Consider the following 13700-nt stretch of genomic DNA (forward strand, 5'->3'; position numbering starts at 1 on the left):
ACATACACCGCTCGTCAACACATTTTCTAAGGCAATCCATTCTTCTCTTGTTCCAGGATACTCACCGTCCGGCAATATCAGTGAACGAGTGGTCGTCAAGAACAAGAGTGTGATGCATTAACTCATCTAACCCGAAGTTTCAAACTGGCAGTACAAACTGGATGGCTTGAATATCGAGAAAGAAAAGGTCTATGTGCACGCGTTCTACTAACAACAAAGTGCAGCGTGCTTGCCTGGTGAATATATTATACAAATCGTGTGGGCCTGCCGTGTGGTAATCTACTAGTCATTTCAAATGTTTGATCTATCACTACATTAATTTTTATACTGGAACGCCGAGAAGAAATAATAGCTAATGAAAGCAACAAATAGTCTTCCAGTTGTACGTGGAAATCGCAGCAGTATTGCTTCACCGCGTTCAGATTTCTTTGCGTTTCTGAAGCTTCAGAAAATTTCACTCAACTGACAGTTTTATACTCACTGTTGCACGTACATTTTCAAAACGGTTCTACTTCCGTAGTAATCGATATTTGTTTCAAACAGAAGGAATTTAGAAACAAAGGGTGAATTACTAGTATACGCACGTATCATAACATTTTTCCTTTATGACGTACTTGATCATCGACTCCAATCGCTATTCCAAAATTCACAGCATGCAGGCGTAAAAGAGAAAATTACGATAAACAAAAACGAGCTGTAGTGTTCCACAGTGCCCAATTAGCTTCCTTGCAAATCGTGATAGGAGCTTTTCTGGATAGCACATCGAAGACGTCTTCCCAGCGCTCCACCACTTCAGCTGCAGACTACCAGCATGCCGAACGGAGAGTTGGGTAAAATGACGCCGGACATCACCGTAATACACTGCGCGCCGGACCTCGCCAACGGAAAGACACCGCCACCAGTCGGCGAGAAAACTCCTGTCGAACCGTGTTGCCTGGCCGCTGTTAAGGGTAAGTGTCAGTTGCACCACTTCGTTACGAGGATCTTGCATTTCCTCTCCTTTGCCATTTGATTGACATCTGTAGAGTACAGTAAAGTAATTAATCATTTTTTCAATATTTGCAGCCATTATTCCTCATTGGCTACTTTAATGTTGTTTATCTTGTAGATAGGAATAATTATTACTGCACTCGTTTTTACCGTTGAAATTTATTTTTTTCTTAAACAGACATGTTTCACTTCATTGTTTTAGAGATTTTTAGTGGTTGTTGTTTCTCCTAGATTTAATGCATCCCATCGGCTCTGCAATAAACAATCCGCAAGTCTACATGACAATTATTTCAAGCATGAGTTACGTTTGCAAACGTACTGCTCATATGTCATATAATGCGAAAAGGATTACTGATAACAAGGTTCCCTTTAAAAGTAAACAGAAAACGTTTGTACTTGTCTACTGCACGCAATATTTTAATTGTAGAAAGATGTATCATATCCAACGTGTTTTCAAATTTCTCTTGCAATTTTCTAAGTCACACAGAAGCCGCTAAGTAAATAATGACATCACTCCAAACACCGAGACGGTCTGCATCCGTGTTACTGCATAAATTTTTAATATAAATATGTTCTGTCCTCCAACATCTAATGGATGAAAGAACGAAAGTAATTTACTGTGGCGTCTACGAGCTACTACATTTCCCAATTAACTTCTTTACTTTCGATTCCAAATCAATAATGAACTTGTTAAAGGTGAAAACCATGATTCCTCTGGAATTTCAAGGTTGTGATTGAAATTAAAATTTATTATCAATCGACGACTGCAAGTAGCGATCAAATGGATCTCTTTAAACTGAAGGAATTTCCAAATAAATTAGTGTTGCGTATGTTGTGACTCAATGCTGCAATTAATTTACACGAAACATCCATGGTAGGAGGAAAGTGTAGTACAACTATAATTCTTTATAAAGGTGGCTAATTGCACGCTTACTAATTAAACACTTTTTTGACAGGCGCCACGGTAACGGAAATGTGACAACAAAGTAAGATGTAAACAATAACATTTATCAAGATAACAATATGTTACAATACAGAACTTAACTTCGGTAGGAAAGGCGACCTACAATCGCATATCATAAGGAACCAATTCTACAGTGGTCACAATTTTTTAATTATGAGGTTTATTTTTTACAAGTTAACATGAAGAGCTATTAACTACATAGTGCTCACACAAGAAAACTATATTACACCTTATAGGATTACCACAACGTATTATTAGAAAGCTTACTCAGTGTCATGTCACATGTTTCATTGGCCAAAATGACGTACACAGATTCACATATATTTGCAAACGTCACATGTGAACATCACGAAAGAGTGGTTTGCCAAATTATTTGTAGACTATTAAATGCTTATCGTTTGTGTAATGAAATTAAGTAGCTACTTACCTGCCATCAATGTCCGCTTGCTGACTCGACTGCCAATGTCATTTCTCTTGGCTTACTCAAATGCCAGTTTCCTTATATCATTCAATATAAGTTCAACTGGCTTGGATTCATGATATTTATTGTGTTGCAGTAGCTCTAATTCTAGATATGTTGAAAGCGTTTGTTGGAACTGACCTAAACCTTTCTCAACTCCCTAACTTGCTCTTTCTTGCCTCGTACTCGTCTTCTTAAAGTAGCTTGAGGAACACCGAATATTTTTGATGCACGCTCCCAGTTCTCTGAATCATGTAACTAGCTTTTAGCGATTCTCTTATAGTTTACAACTATTATTACTGAAATAGTAATAACAATAATGACCTACGTGTTATATTACGGTAAATAGAAATAAATGGCGGTCCCCACCCGATCCGCCAAATAATTTATGTATATAGAGGATAATAGCGGTCCTGTCACACTTCCCTAGGGCGCTCTTGATGACACCCTTGTCTCCGATAAACACTCGCCGTCGACGATAACATACTTGATTCTATAACTTAAGAAGTCTTTGACCCACTCATACCTGTGAACCTGTTCCATAACAACCTGCAATGGAGCACCGTGTCAAGCGCTTCCCAGAAATGTAGAAATATGCAAGCTGCCTGTTGCCCTTCATCCATAGTTCGTAGTATATCATGTGAGAAAAGGGCAAGCTAAGTTTCGTAAGAGCGGTGCTTTCTAAACTCATGCTGATTCGTGGACATAAAATTATAAATCAAATTATCCAGGTGTAGTAGCCACAGAAGAACAATTGTTACAACTTTTAAAACCCGATGCGCACGTATTCTTAAGATAACACATAAGCGCATAAGCAAACGGCCTCCTCTGTTTCTGATGTAACCGTGTCGTCAACACCAGAACATAACCTTGTGCCAAAAATTGCTACCTCTTGTGGCAGGAAGAAGAAACACGTGGTATGTCATTTTACCAGTTTGTATCATTTATGGACGCTTTCCCCTATAGTTGGCACCTGATGTCCTAAACCAAAGACAATGAAATCGAAATAATTTTGCAATCAGTTGCCAGTGTATGATGTTATCACTATAAATAATAGTAATGCTATAGACACTTTCGGTTGTCCTATTACCCATGTACTAGGCGGAATGTAGTCTTCAGACAACTGTACTATGCTGGATGCAGGTAATCAGCAGAATGGTCTAGCTAAAGTATCGGAACCACCAGAGTGTCAATGACGCATCGTGTTTCATGTCTGTCAGCGGAAGAATTGGCTTATGCACCAGAACGAGGTGGAGGCAACGTAGCCCGCTGTTGACAGCGTTCTCTTTGGCAACGTTCTCTTTGGCAACTGACCACATTGTCAGCGGACATATATCACTTGCTGAAGGACGTGGCGCGGAAGCGGAAAGAGATCCATATCGTGTGCGCCATGTGGAGGCTGCTGCATGCACTGGAGAGGTGCCTGCCGAGTGGTTGTGACTGTGTGATGGTGACCTCTGATGGTATTTGTTGTATCTCTCAGCCCGTACGTAACATTTAACTATCACAACCTTGGGAAACAATACGCAGAATCAATCAGCGTGGAAACGCTTGTAAATGCTTTCCACGGCTTCAGAACCACAACAGCAGATAGGCGTCTGCACAAGTTAAGACACTTCTGGCATTCTACAGAGATCATGCGAGTAAACTTACTCTCCTTCCAGCGGCGATTTGTCGCACAGGTACAGGCTACCAGTCTATTGAAAAAGAAAGCGTAGGTCATTCCTGTTTTCAAGAAGGATCGCTGGAGAGGTGCACGTATTTACAGGCTTAAGAAATATCACTGGCGTTAGTGTGTTATAAAACTATGCAAGTTGCGGTGTTCGTCCAGGAGACCTGAGGCTCCCAGGTTGACGCCGTGTTCCTTTATTTCAGAAAGGCATTCGTTATAATTAGACACTGTTCTCTAGAGAACGAAATACGAGATTACCGAGTATCGTACCAGGCTTGTGCCGGGATCCAGTAGACAGAACTCAACTCGTTATTCTCAACGGAACGAAATAGACAGATAAGTAGTTTTTTCGTCAGTACTCGTAATTAGTGTTGTAAGAGTGTGACTGTTTATAACACACATATAAACGATCCATGAGGATGTAAACGTAGGCTTCTGCGGCCGTTGTCACAGACAATAAAATTCTTCTGGGTTTGAGGCCGCATTGTCATCTGTAAAATTCCGACGTTTCGGCGACTGTTGCAAGGCACCTTCCTCAGGGTGTATTGCTAACTGCTGAATGAACACTAATTTGAATACTTATATACTATGGAGGAGCGCTGTCATTGGACGTGAGGGAGAGGAGGAAGGGCATTAGGAGTTCATTTTATTGGTCTTGACATTGCTTGTTGTCATTTGCGGAAATGGGCGTTTTCCATTGCAGTTTCCTTTACTGCTTGCCAATGGTGGAAATCGGCGAATGAGAGACTGAGCGGTGACTACAGCGTATCGTTGTTTACTAACTGCCCAGTATCGACTAGGCCGTGTCAGTGCTGTGTGTACCCTCCACCGCTGTGGCCTACCGCGCGCCTGTTGCTCTGCGAGAGCTGTCCTTCCGCAAAGCTGTCATTGCTGGCAGCCAAGACGCTGGAAGTCGGTACCCGTCTTCTCTATTCATATTGCCAGGTCGCTTGGCTATTTCTATAATCTTCCTCCTCAAACTAAACGGCTGCTTCGCCAGTACACCGGCCTCTCGAAATTCGATCTTCATCCTGCACTATTCCTGATGTTCTGCCACCTCTGATTTGTTGTATTGTTTGAGGCGGATATATCTCCCGTGTTCAGTTAACCTTTTGCTTATTGAACGCCCAGTCTCACCTACATACACCAGTCCACATTCGCAACCGATTTCATAGACTCCGGCGGCATGAAACTTGTGGAAGTTTACCGTAAGCCAGAGGGAAAGCTTGGACACAGAGATTATAGGAAGCCCACCAACACAGACCTGCATGCATCCTCCCACCACCATCCTACACAGAAGAATATGGCCCGGCAAACATTAACTAAGACAGCCTACAGGATCAGTGATGAACACAACCTGCAAGCTGAACTACAGAACCTCAGGTCCATTTTTGGAGCGAATGGCTACGACATGATACACAGAACCATGGCGCCGAAGGAGGAGGGCAACTGAGAAATGCAGAACGAAGCACTGAACACCGTCGTGCTACCATATGTAAAAGCGGTTACTGAACGTCTGGGCATAATTCTCCATCGGGCAGGCATTAAGCCGATTTTTCGTAGCATCAAAAAAATAAAAGACATTCTGGACTCGACGAAAGATACAGTTGACAGCTGATGGCAGGCAGGGTTGCATTGAAAGATTCTTAAGGAAATGTAAAGCATCCCCGGAGGGTGTTGCTAGGGAAAGACTTGTTTGCTCATCGGTCTGGGATCCTTACAAGGATAAGTTAATAAAACAGACAGAGAATATCCAACGAAGAGCAGCATCTTTCGTTACGACATTGTTTAGTAAGCGCGACATTGTTATAGAGATGACCAACAATGTCCAGTGGAAGACGCTACGACACAGGCGTAGTACCTCACGGAAATGTTTGCTGTTGAAATTCCGAGTGCAAACGTTACAAGAAGATTCGGACAGCATGCAGGGTGTTTCGTAAAGATTCCTTAGTTTTCACAAAGCTGTTACTTCTATATGAATGAAGCCTGATTCCTCGGGTCGATTTTCTACATCGAAATTAAAAGTTTATGTTGGCGACAGTTGCACGTTGCCGGTGCACGTAATCGCCGGCAAGGGTCTGCCTGGTACAGACAGCTCGCTGGCTCTCTCGCTCATTCATTACCCAACATGCTTCGACTCGAGATGGCGAAAACATAACTGTATTCTCCGTTTAAAGAGGAGTTATTCAACTGTGTGCCGTTATTTTCATCGATTTTATCGATCGTATGGAAGTGAACCTCCTACAGCTCAATGAATTCAATGATGACACCGACTAATTCAAGGCACTGCCTACTTCAAAAGTAGTCCCATACTCAGGGATCAAACGTAGTGAACAAGTGCAGGAATATTACACGCCGTTCTAGGCGAAGTCATAGTGGAGCTTCTTTGTTATTTGCCGTTGCTTCATCCGACCCTTTCTGGAGTATGAAGTGTATACCTGTGTCGTGCGAGTGACCGTGTTGAGGACAACGCCACAGTAAGAGGTTTCATAGCCCGGAACATTGCCCCTCATGTGGCTAGCTCTACTTCGTCGGTCGGCAACTTATTCGTTCTGCTCCTCATACAACCACTGTTGATGCTTTGTGAATGTGCCTACCTATCGCGTGCCAGCGTGTTTCCCACCAACATATCCAGACCCTCTTGGATACCATGCCGCGACGTCCGGAGGCTCTGATTGCAGTGAGTGGCAGCTTCACACCGTATTGAATTCTCACGTTCAGAGTGCATGTAAAATTCTGCAATTCTAATCAAATGCGTATTATCATGTACCTAGTCTTTGGAATAAATTTCACTGTAATACTTGTATCCTTGGTGAAATTGTCACAAACAATTGTATACATCTGCGACCAACTGACTCACTATTGTGATAATGTCTAGTGTCAAACTACACAAGAAACTTACCTTCCACACCGAACGTCACATTGTACGCTCGGTGAGACTTCCTTCCCGAACAGCCTGTATTCCTTTCTATAACCATTCAGAGTGGCACAGTGATTAAAACACTGGACTATCAAATATCTATTCAGCCATTCAGGTTTAGGTTTCCCGGGGTTTTCTTACAAACGATACGGTTGATATCCCTACCTACGCTTGTCTTATATGAGTTTTTGCGCCGTTTCTAGTGACCTAGTCGTCCACGAGACGTCTTTATCTTGGTTGTTTCCCGTTCCACAACTGCAGTACCAGTTACCATAACCAGTTGTCTGTTAAAAAATCTGTAATTACCAGAGTAACGGTGAATTACCGTCGATATTTCACTCAGCGGAGTCGGGAGGTGTCACACATTATTTATGCTGTGTGACTCAGAAGAAATAAAGATGTTCATATAAAAACTGCGTTACCTGTAACCATTGCCGAGACAAGCCCTTATAAATATTTACTATAGTTGTAGATCTATTTTACTTTTTTTATTTATTTCGAATGTTAATTATCTTTTTGTGACGTTAAAAACTTGCAATCGTTTGTAATACAATTTCTGCGATTCGTCATATACGACATTACATAACACATATTTTGCAGTCCACATAAAGTATGCTACAATTTCTAATGAATTTTAAATATTTTGCAACAAATTTTGGTGAAGCCCACCATCAAGTTCAATGCACTTCTGAATCTGGAAGAGAATATGTTTCATTGTTTCTCATGATTTTGATATATGTTTCTCCATGAAGCGAGGAACGTCCACATTCCGACTTGGCAGTTAGTCACTTTTCTATCAATCTGCTGCCAAGAGTAGTCTCTGCCCAATTGCATAACACAAAAATTTAACCTTCAGAATTATTGTCCTTCGCTCCTGGACACATTTTTTTCAGTAGCATGGAAACAGTACACCGTAGAACATAATTTAGTGACATTTTTAGGAAGGAAACAGTGGTCTTAACGTAATTTACCAAATAAAGTGTTTTTGTAAATCTAAAAACCTGAATGAATTAATGAGAAAAATTCAAAAATTTCATGAAGATTGGAAACAACACCTCGTGAGAATTCCTCAGAAAATTCTGAATGGGTAAAGAGATACTGGAGGAACTAGAAAAAGATGGGAATGATTTTGTTTGTGAGTTTGGAACAGGCAACAGCCAAATATTGTAAGGAAAATGATGATTATTATGATGAATTTCATTTCAATACAGTTGTTTAAAGACCCTTTTTCAAATATTTAAAATCGACAAGCATATTTGCATATCACTTTGAAATATTCAAGAAATGCAAAGTTACAACATGCTTGCTCTTACCTTCGTGGCGAAGCTGTCCGTCAAATCCTATGTAAAGTATCATTTATAGATTCATACATCTCTCTTATATAAATTTGTTACATCACTTTAGAAATAAAAATTAAAAAATTAAATAGAGTTTGTTGAAGATCGTTTGATAAAATACAGTTACATACCAAATTGAAATTCGTCAAAAGCTAAAACTTAGCGTAGTCCCTCATAAGATATGAGCAAGCACGTTGTAAGTTTGCATTTTTTTGGTATTTGATAGTGATATGCAAATATGCTTATTGATTTTAGATATTAAAAAAAAGGTTTAAACTACTGTACTGAAGTAAAACTCCGTTACTTAATTTGAAACATAGAGGCCATTACTTGTAACTCAAATGGTATGTTGAACAGAATGGATAGCTGCTATTGGATAACATGTTGTTTTCCTTATTGCTCTATGCAAAGTAAATTAATTCTGATTCTGAAATTTTCCTTCTATTTTAGCACTGAAGATGGCTATTTATAGTCGAAATATAGGTACGTAAGAGTAATAACAACTAATGGGATTGCGACTGTCTGCTACGTGCCTCTCCATCCTCAAATACTTTACTGTAGTATGGTGATAGTGCGTGGTAGTGGTTCAGTATTCACTTTTACTGATCTCCCTCTACTGTCGTCAAATCCCGAATACAGCGAAAGATAATTAGAATCACTTGCAGAATGTCCAGTTGAGATCTTGTTGCAAGCGGGTGTTGACATGATCCTGATGCTGTCTTCAGATACTGTTGATACTATGGACTTGCTGTCCTGATTGGAGTCGTGTGTGCGTGTGTGGTTATATCTGCGCTTGACAGATGAATGTCCAGTAAGGAACTATTTGACTGAAGTGACGTGGAAGTGTAGAGTGTAAAACAATTGTTGCTCCATGTCCCCTCTGTTGGAAGCTAACATTAACGCAGTTGCGCCTGAATAGTAAGCAGCTCAGCTCTATGTATATCTGTACTGCACAGAGAACACGGCACGCAGTAAATATACACTGCACACTACAGTTAAAGGGTTACATTGTTGAACCCCACAATTGTCTCCCATTGCGACACAGAAGTTTTAAATTTGTTCAAAGGTGCCCCAACCTTACTCGGTAATGGTGTAAAATCGTGACGCCCTGCAGTGTCACCCCTCGGGCTTGTCCACGCTTCAAACAGCAACATGTCGACACTTGTGAAAAATACGCCAAACCTCAGAAGTTCATGTGAGGAGTAACGTGCGTTAAAGGTGTGACATTGCGACTAAATTTCACCACAATTTTGTCTAACTACATCGTGGATGTGAAAGTGTACCTGTACAGAGACAAACTTTGACAGATTCTCTGTAAATGTACACGAATATGACGGGCGTTGAAGGGGTTACTTTATTGTCTAACCCTACTGCGGATGTGCACGTGTACCTGTACAGAGAATCTGTCAAAGTTTGTCTCCGTACAGGTACACGTTCACATCCACAGCAACCCCTTCAACGCCCATCATATTCGGACTACCCGCAAGCAGGCACTAGAGCAACAGCGTAGTACCTCTCAGCTGAATGCTGTTACGGGGTTGCCTGCCTGCAGGTGCCTAGGAGTGTCTGTGTTTTTAAAGTGGCAACAAAAGTATGTGGGAAGTACCAAGTGAGTTACCGAACTGAGTGCTTAGAAGAACTCTTTACCATTTTATGCACGTGTTTGTCAATGTTGCACCCACCCCATGATCACGCCACAGGGGGGATGAAAAAGCGTGAACATCCTTTACTGCTTCGGATCACACTGAAATTTCGTCGAACGGTTTTGAATGGTCCCTGTGGTACCGTCCTATACACCAGAGCAAAAATTGCGCTCACACTACACTCCAGAGGTATGCAATCATGTTCCATGGGACTGCAGGAGCATAATTTCCTTGGAGGAGTGTTGAATACCTCAGGAATTTTCGACAGTGTCAAACTTTGTCAAGAACGTCTTTCTGTTGCTCATAACGTTGCGAATTGTCGTTTTCGACTGCGAAATGTGTGGGAATCTACAACCCAAGGGAAGGGACGGTTTCATTGACAACCTTATTGGCATCTCCCGAAGCCTTTTCGTGTTGATTCTGAGGGACGGTGTGTCTGAAATGTTTTCCTCGGTCACCCATTAGAAAATTACGTGATTTCAATGCTGGGCATTGTGGTTCTGTCCTCCATAGTACATGCGTAAAAAGAAGTGGTCAAATGTGGGCAAAAAAGGGTGCAACGATTTTCCCAACGTGTGACATATCCATGTAACATCATTGGAGCGAATTTTGCTGTCATTTGGTACCAACGAGACATCATTAACCCACGTTACACTTTATGTGACCTTCTGAGTTCTCGTCTTTTTTTCGCATGTTCCGGCAGTTTGCCGTTCGAAGCATGACCGAGCCTGAGGATGAAGACGCAGGTCACCACACTTTCGCATCATTACAAAAGAAAGTTGCGGGCATCTTTGAGCCAATTTCAAATTTCTGCGTCACAGTGGGAGACAATTATAGGGATTTCGAAAACTGACCCTATAACTGTGACACACACCTTAAAAAGATGTTTTTATTAAAAAATGTGAATCAGTATTTGTTTTTTCAAATATACATTTGATAATAGAATACAAATAACAGAAAAAAGTTATTACTAGAAATAGCTGAATCGGCGACTTCGCAATTACAACGCACTCAGCATTCGGTAGCTGCATTAAATTTCTCGAAACGATTTGTTTTGTACCTAGCAGTGCTCAAAAATCTTGAAAGCCTTAAACCCAGTTTTTTCGAATCGTTTTGGCTTAGGAAATCAACATTCGGGCACTTATTTTCAAATATCACAAGGAGAACACGATTATCCCTGAATTTTCGCTCTTATGTTTACTCTTCAGGAAGATTTGTTGCATTACTTCGGGTGATACCGATCGTACAGCATTGGAAACATAGAAATTCTGAAGAATAGGAGTATTGCACGAAGGAAAGTTTGCGGCCGCGAGATTTCTTGGTACGAATCTCACTCAGCGAAGAAACGTCGTTGGCATTGGTGAAGATTTCAAACGTTGGCAATAATTTCACGGCCAATCACACGTAACGGGATGACTTCGAGAAAAACAGGCGCTTGCAAGTGATTATGAGCCAAGGTATGCCACATCAAAAACCATTTATTGTTTTTTTGTCTTTTTAATTCATCCACTACATACGAGGGTAGTCCCAAAAGTAAGGTTGTCCTTATTCATTTACTAACTACGAGGGTAATCCCAAAAGTAAGGTCTCCTATTTTTTATAAGTTCAAGTTTACATCAGTTTACAGCTTGAACATTTAGCTAATTTTCGACATAAACACCATTTCTGTAAATGCATTTTTGTAGACTCTGTGGCAGTTTGTGTATGCCCATGTCATACTAGCTCGCCGCCATGCTGTTCAGAAAGTTATGAAACTCTTCTTTCACCTCGTCGTCGGAGCTGAATCGCTGGGACCACAATTAATGCTGACAGGTACTGTGAGACTCTGAAAAAACTCAAATGGGCAATTCAGAACCTGAGAAGAGGAATGTTGAGCAAGGGCGTACACATTCTCCGTGACAACGCTCGTCCACACGTCGCTCGGCAAACCGTTGCTCTCCTGCAACAGTTTCAGTGGAACATAATCACCCACCCACCCTATAGTCCTGACTTGGCGCCCAGTTCCCTAGGTTGAAAAAACATTTGGCCGGAAAGAGATTCAGCTCCGACGACGAGGTGAAAGAAGAGGTTCATAACTTTATGAACATGGGCATACAAAAATTGCCACAGCGTCTACAAAAAATGCATCGACAGGAACGGTGATTATGTCGAAAAATAGCTAAATGTTCAATCTGTAAACTGATGTAAACCATTGTAAAAATAAACAGGTCTATGTACTTTTAAAAAAATAGGACACCTTACTTTTTGGATTACCCTCGTATATAGTGAATGAATTAAAAAGACAAAATAACAGTAAGTCGTTTTTGATGTGCCATACCTTAGCTCATAATCACCTGCAAGCGCCAGTTTTCCTGGATGTCATCCCGTTACGCTTGATTTGCCGTTAATTTATTGCCAACGTTTGAAATCTTCAGCAAGGCTAACGACGTTTCTTCGCCGAGTGAGATTCGTATGAAGAAATGTCGCGGCGGCAAACTTACCTTCGTGCAATACACGTATTCTTCAGAATTTCTATTTTTCCCATGTTGTACGATCGGTATCATCCGAAGTAATGCACCAAATCTTCCTGAAGAACAAACATAAGAGCGAAGTTTCAGGGAAAATCCGGTTATGGCACTTGCCGTATTCTCCGTGTGATATCTGAAAGCAAGTGCCCGAATGTTAATTTCCTAAACCAACACGACTCCAAAAAATCGAGTTTAAAGCTTTCAATACTTTTGAGCGCTGCTAAGTACAAAACAAAACGTTTCGAAAAATTTAACGCAGCCACTGATTGCTGACTGTGTAGCGTATGATTCAAATGGCTCTGAGCACTATGGGACTTAAGTCATCAGTCCCCTAGAACTTAGAACTAATTAAACCTAACTAACCTAAGGACATCACACACATCCATACCCGAGGCAGGATTCGAACCTGCGACCGTAGCGATAGCGTATGAGTGTTGTAATTGCAAAGTCGCTGATTCGGCTCTTGCTAGTAATAATTTTTTCTGTTATTTGTATTCTATGTTTATTATCAAATGCATATCTTAAAAAACAAATGCTGTTTCATAAGTTTTTTAATAAAAACATCTTTTTACGGTGTGTATCAGAGTTACAGGGTCAGTTTTCGAAACCGCTATAACTGTCTCCCACTGCGACGCAGAAGTTTGAAATTGGCTCAAAGATGCCTTCCTTTGTAACGGTGCGAAAGTGTGGTGCCCTGCGTCATCATCCTCAGGCTCGGTCATACTTCGAACGGCAAACTGCCGAAACAAGAGAAAAAAAGACGAGAAAGGAGATCCCATAAAGTGTAACGGGGGTTAATGATGTCTCGTTGGTACCAAATGCCAGCAAAATTCCCTCCAATGGTGTTACATGGATCTGTCACACTTTGGGAAAGTCGTTGCACCCTCTTTTACCCATATTTGATCTTCTTTTCACGCCTGTACGATGGAGGACAGAACCACAATGCATTCGCAAACATTCGTGTAGTAATCATACACGGGTATGGGCAGATGAATGAACGAAAAAAGAGAAAAAATACTAAGTATAGGGGTTTGAAGACTTGGCGCGAAAGTGTGAAGGTTCGATGCTAGCCACTGTGCCACTGCTTCGGCCAAACTACATAGTTGCTAAAAGGCATATAAAGTACCTGGGTTACTTTGGGTGTTGTTCGCTCAGAAATGGACGAGTATCTACGGATAAGACGAGAAGATGATCGCAATAGACTAGG

At 41.2% G+C, this 13700-nt stretch overlaps 1 protein-coding gene across 1 annotated transcript in view; it reads left to right on the forward strand.

The window, feature by feature from the left end:
* The first annotated feature begins 710 nt into the window (after positions 1-710).
* LOC124711519 (aquaporin AQPAe.a-like) overlaps positions 711-13700 on the forward strand; it is a 51675-nt gene continuing 38685 nt past the window's right edge. The window contains exon 1 of the mRNA XM_047241641.1: positions 711-950. Within this exon, the coding sequence (XP_047097597.1) occupies positions 812-950 (139 nt within the window). The 5' untranslated portion in view covers positions 711-811. The remainder of the gene's footprint in view (positions 951-13700) is intronic.

This window comes from Schistocerca piceifrons, chromosome 8, assembly GCF_021461385.2.
Source record: "Schistocerca piceifrons isolate TAMUIC-IGC-003096 chromosome 8, iqSchPice1.1, whole genome shotgun sequence".
NCBI lineage: Eukaryota > Metazoa > Arthropoda > Insecta > Orthoptera > Acrididae > Schistocerca > Schistocerca piceifrons.